Here is a 15,385-nt window from a genome sequence, read left to right as displayed (position 1 = left end):
TTGAGTGTAAGTGTATTACCACCCTCAAAGTTGCCTTTTTATTGGGCCTCTCATCAGTGAGACTTTGGAAACCCCCTTAAGAGTTCTGCAGCCCCTTTCGTCTTTGAATTCCTGCCTAATGTCCTGTGACTTGAAGTTCAAATCTAAAACAAGGTGCTCCTTTGCTGCTCAGTAGGGCTGGCAGCCTCAAGGCTGTCCTGGGAGATAAATGATCTGATCTCAAAGCAATCGGTCAATAGGTCAGTATCTCAGAGAGTGGTAATCAGTATCAGGTTGGGGTCTGGTCACCAGGATGTTTCTCACTAAGTGGTTTTCCAGGTCTGGGGCCCCATTAAGGGACTGAGATCTCCCACCTTTCTGGGCTTCTAATCCCCCCACCTCCCCCCCACCCCTATGATTTGTGTAACAGTCTCTCTCCTATGGATGGGTTAATTGCCTCTAGTGGTTAGTCTTGGGTGCATGTGGGATAGGGGCAAAATATAAAAGTGGATAGGGAAGAGTTTATTGCTATGAAGGTTCTTTCTCATGACTCAGTGTTTAACATCCTGGCAACAATGTCTGGATCTGGTCCTAATACGCAGCTCTTTTTACTCCTTGAAACTAGGGAGATAACAGTGACATAGTAAAAGAGTTGGAGGTGCTGTAACTGCAGTGGTAGACAATTGAGCAAGGGATCAGAAGGTTCAGAGAAGTGGCTATGCTGGAATAAATTTATTACATAAGCAGATGACTATGTTCTCTCATAGAAGACGGAAGACTGTTTTTTAGGGAAAAAAAATCTGAAGGAACAAGTACTGCTGGGATTTGCTCATGGCGACCATTTGCAGGGCCAGCACCATTCTGTGCAGCCAGGAGCCTGTGATGGTGAAGAGGAAATGGACCTACCACACCAAGAGCTGCTGAGTGATCCCCCTCCCCAAAGCAATAAAGATGTCAGCCAACTTTTAAAAGAAAAAAATTCTCCCAGGCCCCTGGCTACCAGGAGAATTTGCTGGCATGTTTTACACATTTATTTATTAAAACCAAATTCTGCCCCCCAGGGGGGTGGGGGGGGAGGGAATCAAATATTGTGGAGAGCAAAATACCTCAGCCTTTTAAATTTTTTAGAGTAAAAAGTGATAAAGAATTAAAATTAGCTATGGGCACCTATTGTAAACAAGCAAATGAAGAAAACAAATCTGCTTATATTATGGAAGAAAACTATTAGGTTGAACTACATGAAACTGCTGATATTTTAGTGTTTCTGACCTTCAAAGAACACTTCAGATCATTCAGCCTAATAGCTATAAATATAAGTTTTGAGTTTCTATTTATTTGTTTGTTTTTGAGCTTCTGAATTGTAGCTGTATTGCACTGGACTCTGAGGATGAGGAGGACGGGATGAGAGAGGGCCTTTGAATCGGTTATCCCAATGTTTGATACACACAGGTGGAAATGTCCTGTGGATTCTTATGGCTAGCCTTCGGATTGGTAAACAGGTTCACAAATATCTTCTCTGCATGTATTGCTGATGAACTGGTCATCATTCCTGATGGAAATAGAATGATATTTCCTTGTGTTTTATGGCATCATTGGAGGGTCAGCTCATCTCATAACTATGTGGATGGAGAGTCTCTGAGCTCTGCTGTGTGATAAGCTCCAAGGAGGCAGAGGTTCTGCCCTTTTTTTTTTGTCCTTTCATTGCTAGTACCTCGTATGCAGTGGGCACTCATGGTGAAGGGACTGAAGGACTGTTCTGATCAGGTTTATTCTTCCTTGTGTGGCCATTAAACAGCCCCTTCAGAGGAACACATTCATGTCAGTTGCTTCTGGTTGGACTTCATAATTTTAACTCAGACATGTTCGTGCTTCTAGTAATCGCTCCTCCCAGAGTGGAAATTTCACTTCTATGAGGTATAGGGCCACCCATACTGTAAATCTGAGACTGCTTTCTATACCATTGTGTCTTGGGCTAGTTCTCTCACGATTCTTTCCAGATGTGAAGTGCTTTCAGGTAGTTTACCAGACTCTTTCATTCAGCATCCGCTGTCTGGTTTCATGTTCCCTCACTCTCTGAGAAGGAACCCTCTAGTAGCATCCCACATATTGTATTCATGAATCCAGGAATTTTAGGAAGCTAACAGATATAACTTCTCATTATTTTGGAGTCACTAGCTGATTTTTTAATTTTATTTTTTAAATTTATTATATGTATGTATATATATATATATATTTTATTTTCCAAATACATTATTTTTTTTCTACAATATAGCATGGTGACCCAGTTACACATACATGTATACATTCTTTTTTCTCACATTATCATGCTCCATCACAAGTGACTAGACATAATTCCCAGTGCTACACAGCAGGATCTCATTGCTAGTCCATTCCAAATTGAAACTTTGTTCTGCAGGTCTTTTATTTTATTTATTTATTTATTTATTTATTTATTTATTTTTTGCTGGTCTTTTAAATCAGTTGCTTAGTGGTACAATACTTAGGTGTATGTATATGTGTGTGTGTATATATACACATAGTTCTATACTTCTCTGATTTGGGCCCTGAAATTAATTCTGGTCATTGAATATGTTTTTGCATCTCCTTTTAGTCTAGAGGTTATGATACATTGGTGAAGGTTTGCCAGGAAATGGCCATGTATATTTGTTTTCTCTCCCCTTGGCACATTCAACAAGTGGTTAGTTGGTATCCTGTAGACAGGCTCAGTGTGTTTTTACGGTGGCATTTTGGCAATTTCCTGGCAGCATAGAATTGTGATCAATTTGTTCTCACTTCTTTCCCTTACATTGTTGGAGGGTGTATTTCTAATCTCTGTCCTTTGGACTTTTAGTTTTATAAAAACATATCATCCTAGTTTCTAGTTATGAAGACCCATTGTATTTACAATCTATTTTATCCTGTTTGTTCTCTTAGCAAATGGCAACAGAAATGCTGAGACTTTCACTCATTGTAAACAATTGTGTCAATTAAGTTACCTCTTTTTTGTTGTTGCTTTTTAGGGCCACACCCACAGTACATGGAAGTTCCCAGGCTAGGGATTGAATTGGTACAGCTGCTGGCTTATGCTACAGGCACAGCAATGCAGGATTCAAGCTGAGTCTGCAACCTACACCACAGCTCAGGGCAACACCAGATCCTTAACTGCCTGAGCAAGAACAGGGATCAAACCCCCATCTTCATGAATACTAGTCGGGTTTGTTACTGCTGAGCCACAATGGGAACTCTTACCGCTGAGCCACAATGGGAACTCCAAGTTACCGCTTTTACAAAAAGGCATTGAAAACATACCTATTACTTCTTAACTTACTTCTCCGTCACCCAATCCCATATGGAATGATTATTTGATAATTTGATAAGTGATAATTTAATTCTAGGCTTTCATCAAGGAATGAAAAATGTGAGCAGAAAGGGGAATGTGAAATGTTCCAGCTCCTTCTGCACTGTAGAGCTCTCCTGTGGCTAAAGTTTTTTATATAAGCACCCCTTGTGCTATCTCCTTAGAATATAGATTTTTAAAGTGTAACTACTTTGAGAAAAAAAAGAAAAAAGGAAAAGGGCAGAATTTATTGCAATGGCCACGAGATGGCAGACCTAAAATCCAGACTTCTCAAAGAGATTTATGTGCCAAATTTCATCTTACAGGATACTTTAAACGTCATGAACTTCCTGAAGGTAGACTCCTACAGGTTATCTTAAATTGTGGTTCAGTTCTGCGGCAGGCACCGCAAGGGAGAAGAAGGTTCAAGTTGATGGGAATCTCTTTAGCCCTCTTCTTTGTCAGGTGTCACCTTCCTTCTCCTCCTTGAAACCTGCTTTCTGCCTGGCCACTGCTGTCATCCACAGTGCATGTATAGACCATCACTCTGTGTTTCCTTCCTTCACTGCAGGAACACAACAGCCTTTTTCCGTCCCATGAATAAGAATTCTCTCAAAGGAGCTGCTTCCAACAAACTCATTTTTTGTATTTCTTTCTACAAAGATCTGCTGCACAGAACCTTAATTTGATTTTCTCCAAATGTTGTATTAACAAAATTCTGGAATGTGCCCCCTCCTGCTCATATCCCTTTTAGAGCAATGACATGACAATCTGCTTTGTTTTTCATTATAATATAGCCTATGGGAGTATTCTATTCCTATAAACATAAACAAAGGGAGGTTTGATTTAACACAAAAATTTCAAATTAAGAAGGGAAATATTTAGTTCATGATATAGGAGGGCAATTTGCTGCTCTGTGCAAAGGCTTACTAACAAATCTTAGTAGCCCTAAATATAGAGAAAAGGGAAAATCAAAATATACTCTCTTTTAGGAGTTCCCATTGTGTTTCCGCATGTTACAAACCCAACTAGTATCCATAAGGATGCAGGTTTGATCCCTGGCCTCACTCAGTGGGTTAAGGCTCCGGTGTTGTCATGAGCTTCGGTGTAGGTTGCAGACATGGCTCAGGTCTCATATTGCTCTGGCTTTGGTGTGGGCCGGCAGCTGCAGCTCCGATTTGTCCCCTAGCCTGGAAACTTCCATATGCCGTGGTACAGCCCTAGAGAAAAAAAAACACTCTCTTTTGGGAAACTTAAATAATACATGTATGCATACACACACGTACATCTCACCAATAAGAAAAAAAAATTGATCAGATTCCCTGAGGCCAAGCCTTAAAGTCAGTGACCTATTTTCTGGCAGTTTTCCATTCCCAACTAAAAAGTCAATGTGATGGGGCAAGTCTCTTGACAGTAACTGATTATCCATGGACAACAGGTTTAGTTTAGGTAGAAGCTGGCAAAGTTCTGGCCTACAGTAGAGTCCAGATGTATTTACTTTTCTTATTATCAATCATCAGTAGCCCTTCCAGGGAGTCTGGTGGGTGTATTTTATATTGAAAGCTATTTTGGCAGAGTGAAATATTCAACAGAGAAGCCTTCTCATCACTGAATGGGAATAACAAGAATGAATGTGGGAGTTCCTGTTGAGGCTCTGCAAGTTGAGAACCAGACACAGTCGATCGCTGGCCTTGCTTCGTGGGTTAAGGATCCAGCATTGTCACAAGCTGCAGCATGGGTTGCAGATTCGGCTCATATCTGGTATTGCTTTGACTATGGTGTGAGCCTGCAGCTGCAGCTCCAGTTCAACTCCTAGCCCAGGAACTTCCATATGCTGCAGGTGTGGTCGTAAAAGGAAAAAAAAAAAAAATGCATGTGTATCATATAACATTACCCTGACACAGAGTATGCTGATGGGTCCTGGAGTTCCTTCATTTCATTTGCCTTCACTGCCTTCCAAATTCACCAGTTTTTTTGTTTTGTTTTGTTTTGAAATGGAAGAATTTTCTCGTTTTGAAGTTGTTTGACTTTGGTTAGATTTTGCACTTGACCTTGCCTTTTAAAAGGTCACTTTTCAGAACACGTTTCCATTTCTCACACTGCTTGAAATCACATCTTGCCCACCTTTGTGTGGCCTTTACTATCAGTTCAGACAAGATGATATTGAACAGTCAGACTGGTCTGGTCTGGGATGCAACTCTTCTATGACAGACAGATTCTTCTCCACATTCAAGCTTTATTTTCTCCTTTAAGTTTTTTTGCAAAACAGACATCAGCTCATGAAAGTCAAATGGGCAGCTTAACAGAAACCAATTTCAAAAGCTTCTCTGAGGGTGTGTCTTGAAAGTAAGAAACCCCTCGACATATTTAGATCTGTTTTCTACAGAGAGGGGTCTGGTAGAAAATAATGCAAAACTTCTGAGTCTTTACATTTTCTGGTGTTCATAGTATATAATAATAAGCAATCGCTAATATTTGTGTGGTCCTTTGGGGCACTGGACAGAATTTGTACTTGCATTATCATATTTAACTCTCACAACAGTCCAGGAGGTAGTTACTGTTATCCTTCTTGGTTCATTATGAGGAAATCGAAAATTTCAGAGATATAAAGTAACTTGTCTAGAGTCACAGAAACAAGATATTGCTGGGACTGAACCTAGGTACATTTAATTCCAAAGCTCAGGCACTTAGTACTTTCTCCCCTAAAGGACTTGGGTAATATTTCATTGGTATGGATAAGTTTTTTAAAAAACTAATAGGTCAATATAATCACATGAAGTGTTTTCTTATCTCTCACTGGATCATGCACACAGTAATCAGTAACACTTCACACATGTCCTATGCCAGGACCTGAACAAGAGTTCCTTCCATCCATTCTGTTATTGCCTTTTTATCAGTCTCACAAGGGCTGGGAATAGAGAGAGCAGTTTTGGATGAGGGTAGTAGCTCTTCCTGGCACTCGTCCTACTCTGGCCTCAGGCCATTTCCATGTGGGAAAATCAGTTGGCATCAAACTCACCAAGGGCATCCTGCTCCAAACGGTATTGATGAGTCTGAAGCCAAAATGTATCCTCAAGTACACAATGTTGGCCCTTTAGGTCTTCCTGGCCCAGTTGCACTTGGAGAAGTTCAAGAATGGGCTAGCTGCTTCCCTGGGTCATGCCCTGAGTCTCTCTCTAGTGAGATGGAAGCTGGTGCACTGAGCAAAGAACTTCCACAAGACTTGTGGCCCCGTGTTAGGAAATTCCAGTCGTGTGCTATTAAGTTTCAAAGACAAAATTCTCTGTAATTGGAGTAAACTATTTCTCGAGGTCACTTTTAGGTGGGCGACAGAGAGCAAACTGCATTAAGGAGTCTGGGCTGCCAAAGCCTGGCCTTTACAAATCTGGTCTGTTCTTTGTCCTTGCTAAAACTCACATTGTTCAAGTATATCTCACCCTGTGGGCCCACCTCCTGCAAGTTGCTTTACTTTCTGCGTGGCCCTTCTGTATACACAATACATCATTCTGCTGGTGGGTAGTGTTGATATTAATAGATATCAAAAACCTTTTCTTTTTCACAATGCTGCTTGAAAATACAGCTTTTAAAATATAGGCAAATGAGCATCTATGTCCAGGGTTGATCATAGCAAACCTCACCCACCCTCACCCAAGGGGTGAGAGAGAGGCTGTTTTGAATAGGATCTTTCGTCACCGTCTGTCTTAAGTCACCTCCTACTGAACTTATGGTTGAAGATTCAGGGTCATGAGGGAAAGAAAACAGTAATTAACTGGGAAAAGTTGATTGAGAGGAATTTTTTTCCCCCACAGTATGATTAGAACATGACTGTGGGCTGAGCACCATACATAATATAGGTTTTCCCTTGAAATTATCCAAACATTTCTTAATGGAATGCATTTTTTTAAGCATCTGCTTTCATAATTGAATGTGTTCCTAAAGATGGGTCAGCTAACTAAAATAAGAACCCACAGGAAAAACTGTATTAATGCTTCTCCCCACAATCCAATTTATAATAGTTCCTAATTGGGCTGCCTCATTTACAACTCCTAAAATTAATTTTTGACCCTCTCTCAGAGCTCAAGTCATCATTAATAGAATGACATCAACAGGGAGTAAAATAGAAATGTTTATAAAACTCCCTTTTAAATTGACTGTGATATGTGACGTAGGGATGTATTACCATCAGAGGATTCTGGGACTCTTTGTGAAGGCTGGCCACAGGCAACACTCAAAAGAAGGCATTCGTCTTGGCCGGAGATGCCCTTGAGTCCTCTTTTGTTTTATTCCTGAAGATTTTTTTCAGGGTGGCTAAAACCTGGGTGTGTGTGTGTGTGTGTGTGTGTGTGTCTGTGTGTGTGTGTGTGTGTCTGTGTGTGCGCGTGCGCGCGCGCACACTGTTTTAATAGCCATATCTTGACTACCTCCTACAAACTGAATGACAGTTTAGGGTTATTAAATGTGTTCTTACACATATTTTTATCCATTGTTAACCCTGACTAAATGCACACAAGGGCACAGAATTCCCCCTTTTTCCCTCCATTGTTGCCCATATTTGTTAAAGAAATTATTCCCCTTGACGTTTGTTTAGGCTGCACTTTGATAAAATGCTGTCTATGGTCTACTTTCTTAGCTTGGCATTCAGCAGACTCTTACAGATTTATTTCTCTTTGCATTATCTTATCTTCCTTTCTAGCATATTTGGACTTCCTTTTCATATTTTAAGTTACATTTTGGGGCATAGACAGATCACCTTAGTAATTGTATACTGGAGCATTGCAGTGTTCTGAAGATAATTTTGCAAGCCTTTGGCATATACTTAACCCCACTAACTGTCTAAAGATGAGTATATGTGTTCCTTTTTATGTTGTCTGTGAATATGTAAAAAGGATAGATTATGTGCTCAAGTGATTTCGGGCTTATAGAAACTTTCTTTTGGTTGATGGGACAGTGACAGTTTCTGAAGCAATGTAGATCTCGCCTTGACTCTAGAAGGTGGCTCACTTGATGGGGAAATTAATGAGCATTTTTCTTTGCATTTCCAATATATAGCCAAGTATATATTCTTTACATTTGAGTCTTTTTAAAAAGATGTAGGCAGAGTCAAAAAAAAGAGACATTTAATTTACGCTTCTTAATTTATTTCAGTGTCTGCCATTTTCTAAAAACAGAACTGTGTGTATTTTTAGTGACGTATTTGTCATGAGGTACTTTAAGTTAGATATGTCAACACATTAGCTTATGGGAATTGTAAAAGTGTGGAGTCTAATGTAGGGCTGGCACATGAAGTTTGTCTTTTTAAAAACCTATGTTTAGTATCCCTTACCCTCAAAAAACTCCTCTGACTTTTAAACTAGAGTTAATGAAAACCTGTAACTGTGCAGAATTAGCTCATAGTGATTTAAAACTATTAGTTAAAATGTATCAGGTTATTCTACTGTATAGCACAGGGAACTGTGTCCAATCTCTTAGGATAGAACATGATGGGGGATGATAGGAGAAAAAGAATGTATATGTATTTATGACTGGTTCACTTTCCTGTACAGCAGAAATTGGCACAACATTGTAAATCAGCTATACTTTAATTTAAAAAAAATACCAAAAAATGTATCAGCTTAATAAAAAGTTATTTTAAACTCATTTTAAAAAGCTTTTTACTTTAAAAAAAACACAAATGTAATGGCTCTGTGAGCCTAGAATTAAGAATTTGCTTTGCCTGGCATCCCTGTACAAATAGGTAATGTTTAGATATAACCTTAACATATTTAGAACATCTTTCCAAATATCCTAAAGTGCAAAATGTTCATATTTTTCTAGTTTTACATACTTTAAAAACATTTTCTGCCAATTACTCTTTGATTTAAGGAGACTGGAATTACTAAATGTAGATTTCAATCAAAGTATTTTGGGAGAAATTTTCATTAGCTTTTGGCCAGTATTTCAATGAGGGTTTCCCAATGTGTATAATCCTTATTACACTAATTTTATCCAGAGTTTTATGATTGTATAATACCAGTACTTAGCAAACAGATTTGTTAGGCACAAGCAAACAAAAAAACCCAAACAATACAATAAGGAAAAGGTTACAACGAATGTGTTATTTAGTATGGATATTAATATTGATGAGTAGTTTTAAATATACTTTTATTAAAATTATTTTAAATATATTTTAAAGTTTAATAGTTAATAATAATTAAGTTTAGGGCTGTATTTAATGATTATGTCTATAGAGATTTGGGAATTAGTATGTTTTTCTCTGATCAAGGGAAAACTGGAAATAATTTATTGGGAATTTTGATGGTATTATAAGAGGGGAAATACCTATTAAAAATATGACAAGCCCAAGTTATAGAATTGTAAGAGAAAAGAAGTTTAGAAAAGTCATTCTTTAGGGTGATGGTGACTTTTTTTTTTTAATTACTCAAATGAATTTATCACATCTGTAATTGTATAATGATCATAACAATCTGATTTCACAGGATTTCCACCCCACAGCCCAAGCACAACCCCTGTGGTGACTTTTAACAGTTACTCATGCTATGCCATTCTGAATTTTGATCTGGAAGAGAAAAATGAGTTTAAAAGGGCTATAGAACATAGGAGTATAAAAGTGGACATAGGTAGCCTAGTTAGAAAATTTTTGTAGTTTTCCAAGTGGGATATGATGTAAATTGTACCAGATGTGTATATATGTGAAAATGTGTGTGTGTGTACACTTGCCTGTGTATAAAGTGTGAGATGGACGGAAAGAACATATATACCTTGACGGGAAAATGAGCAAATTTCAGGTATGCCAAGTATTTGAAGCATGTACTTAACAGTTTATTTGGTAACTGAAAAGCTTCATTTACAAATTTTTAATGTTTACTCTTACGATATTTTGTGGGAAGGGAAAGATAACACAGAAAGATATAAGCAGAAAAAAAGCGAAGCATATCCACCATTAAAATAATGACTATTAGCGGTTTGGTGTATTTCACTCTCATTTTTTTGTATGAATATGGTTTTATGTTTGGGGGATATTATTGTGTATACATTTGCATGTCAAGAACTGTGAAGGGTCTGAGATTTTCCCTATTGGCAGGCTAGCAGGTTAGCCTGCCTCATTTCATGAATGCGGGCAGAGGACCAAAGACTTTGGATCAGAGGCAAAGACTTTATAGCTCAAGGCACAGAGAACAGAATCAGCATATTTATATCAGTTCCCTGTCACCCTAGTCCCATGGAGGCATGGCAGGTGGGCTAAATGAATAGCTGTACATAACAATGGGTTGCATTAAAGGAGAATAACCCTGAGTTTAGGGAACCTGAGTCTTTTGCAATGGGCGGTAACATGTCTGCCCTTTGCTCTGGAAGGAGAAAATATTATATAGGGCAGAAGCATGTTTACCCTTTGATCCTAAGGGAAACACTCTGTCTATCTTCTAAGGCTCTTCACTATACAGATATCTTTGGAAAATGGTGAGAAAAGATAATGCCTTTGCTCATAAAATGTGCAGAGATATGAGACTCATGGAATCTCTAAACAAACATAGATGCTTGTTTTTTCATCAGCATTTTAAATGCCTGCAGATAGCTGTTAAGAGTAAATTGTAGGTGTATTGTATAATGTATTATTATCAATTCCCAATTTTTCTAATGATGATTTTTTAGACTGTTTCCATGAAAAAAGTTTTACTTGGACTGTAAACCAACTATAATGGGAAAATAAAAATCATTTAAAAAATAAAAATAAAAAAATTTAAAAAAGCTTCACTTGGAAGTTTCTATTTGGGGCAGAGTGGCATAAAATATTGCAGTCATCTTGGGTGCATTGTAGCTAAGTTGGAATAGATAGCAATTGGACTCTCCCTGATTTGAAGTCCATGCAGCCTCTTCAACTTGGCCTTATATATAAATATGCTGTGGCTAAGAATGGCCAACATTTCTATTATCTCAAGATGTGATCCAGAAGGAGATAGGTTCTGGGAAGCTGAATATTAGTGTTGTTATTTGTAGTCCAGCCTGCACTGGTTTTCTTCTGAAAAGTGGAAACATTTCTGTTGTTGAAGTGCCTGACTGAGCCTCAGACAGAAGCTCCCACTGCCTGGCATGAGCAGGGCCCAGAAGAGTGCATACAAATCCCTATAGTGAAAAGGGAAAAAAATCTGAGATCCAAATAATGACCATCCTGTCCAAATATCTGCAGAGGGCCCGGTCTGGTGATGGGCATTAAAAAAAGACAAAACAGAATCATGACCAGGTTTTAGTCCTGGGACTTACATGTGAGAAAGTACCCAAATGGAGACTTTTCTGGGGCTATGGAGTCCTCTAAATTATCTAGAATATTGCTAAAGTGTCACAGATGGTTGGGATAAGACTTCCTCAGGGGAAAGGAAGACTAAATGAAACATACTAAGAGAACTATTTCCTTGTCAATAATGGTCTCAGAATTCCAGGTTAAAATTTGCAACAGATGTTGACAAAATTAGACTGTAAAATGGGAGGGGACAACTGTAATACTTTTCTGAGAAAGCAATTAATCAGCAGTCAAAGCATTGTAATTTTAATGAGAGGAAGAGTTGTCCAGTAGTTTCTTCCAAACTTTTTGGAAAGTAAAAAGTGAACTTACTTATTGCATGAGCAAACATTTTTGACATCTGCTCTGTGCTTAATGCTCTTCTGGAAGCTGGATAATTGAGTGGTTCATAAGACAAATAAGGTTCTAATTCATGGAGTATCAAGTTTAGAAAATAAATAATGAGTATCTTAATATCCTTTCAAACAGTGAGGAGTTCCATGAAAAACAAAAAACAGTGTAATGTGGTAGGCTAGTGACTTGGGCAGGAGGTGGAAGCTGGAAAGACACTACTAGGGAGAGTGGTTGGGGAGAGCTTTTCTAAGCTGAGACATGAAGGATGCCGTGTGTGGCAAAGGCATTCCAGTTAGAGGGAATGGCAAAGGCAAAGCTTATGAGTGAGACTGAGTATAACATCTTCAAGGACTAGAAAAGAGATCAGGAGCAAAATGTGCTGGGGCCTAGTGACCAGGTACAAGATAACCTCAGAGCAGTGCTCAGGGCCAGTTCGTGTAATGAATTGCAGGCATCAGTAAAAGGTCTGGATTTGAAGTTTAATGGGTGATGGAATGGATTTTTCATGCGAGAGAATGGTAGAATCTGGATTTGTAATTTTTTAAAGATTACTTGGGTCTCTATACCAGCGAACCAAACGGGTGAGCTGCACACGTAGGTGCTCGTGGTTGGGAGCTTATAGCACTTCAGTTTAGATGAAGGATATATTTTGGAATAAAGCCTACTGAAGCTGTCAATGGATTGGCTCTGAGTAGAGAAGAAAGGGAATCAAGGATTACTTCTAATTTGGGGGTTTAGGCTACTTAGTGGATGGCACAGTAATTACTGAGATAAGGAAGACTGAGGAAGCATTGGTTTTTGGTGGAGTGACAAGAGAATATTAATAATTCTCTTGAAAAGTGAAAGGAGATCCTAGTAAGTATCTCTATATATGTTTCTTCAAAAGAAAATCTTGCATGAAAAAAAGAATACTCGAAATTGAAATTCCTGCCCAATTGTGTTGAGTTGTCTTTGGAGTACCTAGAACCTTACCTGGCAAATGAATAGATGGGCGGATGAAAGGATGGTCAGATGAATGAGTGGATGGATGAGTGGATGGATGAATGGATAGATGTCTTAGAAAGGAATGTTCAGATTGACTCCCTCCATTTCTCATATGTAACTGTGTCTGTGAAGCCACTGAAAGATGTGTGTCTTAGAGGATACAGTGACCCAAACTGATTTGTCCATTCTGAGAGTCAAGGAGATGGTTTTTCTTAAACATAGTTGCTCCCCTAAGATAATCCTTCATGGCTCATTTCAATTAAAAATGCTCGGGTTTTTTTTTGTTACTTTATTAAAATCATCGCAATAATCTTTATTTTACCAGACAGGAAGCACTGCTTGCAGCAATCAGTGAAAAGGATGCAAACATTGCCTTGCTGGAACTTTCTGCCTCCAAAAAGAAAAAGACGCAGGAAGAAGTCATGGCCCTCAAGCGGGAAAAAGATCGACTAGTGCATCAGTTAAAGCAGCAGGTGGGGCCTCCTACATGAAAGGTGTGTTCTGCTGGGGTTGGGGCCTTGGGTGCTTTCTCTGGGTTTATCTATTCTTCATTTTGCAACTGTCCATCCTGCAGGCTCAAGCAGCTAAAACCAGGTAGGAGTGAAATGGTCCAAGTTGTCATTAGAACACCATTTTATTGTTTTTCTATGTTTATGTGCATGTGCCTGGGCTTGTGTGGTTGCAACTAGTGCTGTTTTCCTTTCTTTTGAATTAGAATCATCGCCCCACAAATAGCTTTCAGCTCTCTTCCTTCCAGAGGACTTTGTATGATATCTGACTAAATTCTAGAGAGTACTAGTTAAATTCTGGGCACCTTCTTTCCTTTTGGACCTGTAACCTTCTGTCTTGCTCACTTTCTGGGCCCGTTAATAACTCCCGTTATCCTGTTCTTTCCTTTTCTTTCCATCCATACTTCCAACTTTGATTCTTCAGCTGTTTGCCCCCAGGACTTTCTGGCCACGGACCATCTTCCAGCCCCTGTGCTTGGTGACTGCTAGACTATGCTTGGACACCTCCCCAGCCATTATTTAGTCAAATGTTTTTTAAATCACTTGTTTACCCCCATTATCCTGTTTGCTTGTTTTTTTTTTTCCTCCTCTCTAGGCCATTGTATTTCTTCTGAGGGGAAAGGAAAGAGGGACAAAATCCTAACTTGTGCAGAAAGTTCTTTGCTTTCTGGAGGGTTTTCTAGAAGTGGCTTAAACAGAAATATTTATTCCTGAAGCATATTGCAAAATTATCCCTGAAATCTTCAGACATTGTTTCTCCTCCACATATAAAGTGAGGGCCTTTTGAATCAATGGTTAAAGATATTCACTCAGATTCTAGCTTCATTTTGAAACCAACTCAGCCGATAATGGCCATCAGTGGTTTAGTGGTCTTACAAAGTGTCTGCTACATCTCAGATAGAGCAACCTTTGGCTCTCTAAATGCCACATGGTACCATGTAAGGGTACGTCCTTATTGATTTCAGACCCCAGGACTGGCTCTTTGCCTGCTAGGGTGATTTGGGCTGAGCACAGTGTACAAGGTGAGTGGAAAGGAAGCCTGCTAGGATAAGCTCTCTCCCTTCACAAATGGGCCGATTCTTTCCCTCCTCAGGAAGGAAAAGGCATTCTTTGACCCTGAGCTAGAGTCTAATTCTCATGTGGATGCCTTGCTGAGGTGAGAGTTGGGGGAGAGCACACACCGCCACACCTGGGCACCCTCTCCTGCAGAGTGCGGGGATCCTAGTCATTGCCAGACATTGGGGTCATTCCACAGAGAAGCATGCCTTGCTAGTGCTGACCCCGGGGGTCAGGGGCCACTTATATCTGACCTCTTTATTTGGAGCTGTGCATCTTCTAAACTGGTTTTTCCACCCACTTGCCACAGAAAGTCAAGATGGACCTCCTCCTTTGCTTTCTCCTTATTCCTTCCCTCTGTACCCTGCACCCTCTCCTCCTGCACCTAATCATTGTAGCTTTCTCCCACAGGTTTATAGACCTAGGAAACAGCCCCTGAGCATGAACATGCCATGTACTTGTGATGCTGGCTACAGCCCAGATATTACTGCCAAGTACCACGGGTCCAGCTACGATGCATACATGATCCAAAGGTCTCAGGTCAGTCAGCCGCTAAGGAGACACTCACCCCCACCAGTGGGGTGAGGGTACATAAGAGCTGTATCACATCTTGACCTTCCCCTCTTTTGATGATTTCCAGTGCTCAGTGGCCATAAATTCTGGAACCACAGATAATAGCACTGTATCTTAAGTTAGAATGCAGTTTCATTATGTATTTGCCGATGGTTCTAGTTTTGATGGCCATCCTATAGGGTCAGCTCTTCTGAAATAGCCTGGCACTGCTATTAAGACAAGGCTGCCAGAAGCCTTACTGTCAGGCACATTGGATTAATTTTTTCTTTTTGGCTCTTACTTTCCTCCCCAAATCTCCACAGCATTTGGAACTTCGCA

At 39.5% G+C, this 15,385-nt stretch overlaps 1 protein-coding gene across 45 annotated transcripts in view; it reads left to right on the top strand.

Annotated features, from left to right (window-relative positions):
* ERC2 (ELKS/RAB6-interacting/CAST family member 2) overlaps positions 1-15,385 on the top strand; it is a 983,951-nt gene that overhangs the window by 749,157 nt on the left and 219,409 nt on the right. For 35 of the 45 annotated variants that reach the window (XR_014823359.1, XR_002337959.2, XR_014823361.1 and 32 more), the window contains one exon: positions 13,255-13,402. Coding sequence is in view for 15 of the 45 variants with exons in the window: in XM_021070729.2 (XP_020926388.1) it covers positions 13,255-13,402 (148 nt within the window). In the remaining 30 variants the exon portion in view is untranslated. Of the gene's footprint in view, positions 1-13,254; positions 13,403-14,905; positions 15,035-15,385 lie in introns of those variants that run through there. The other 10 variants (XR_014823349.1, XR_014823345.1, XR_014823344.1 and 7 more) reach the window with 2 other exon arrangements.

This window comes from Sus scrofa, chromosome 13 (genome assembly GCF_054392235.1).
Source record: "Sus scrofa isolate SSC_HxYL_T2T_F1_AM1 chromosome 13, Sscrofa_HxYL_maternal_Yorkshire_Landrace_v2.0, whole genome shotgun sequence".
Classification (NCBI taxonomy): domain Eukaryota; kingdom Metazoa; phylum Chordata; class Mammalia; order Artiodactyla; family Suidae; genus Sus; species Sus scrofa.
Note: the sequence above shows the minus strand (reverse complement) of the source record. Positions and strands in the feature narration are given on the sequence as shown.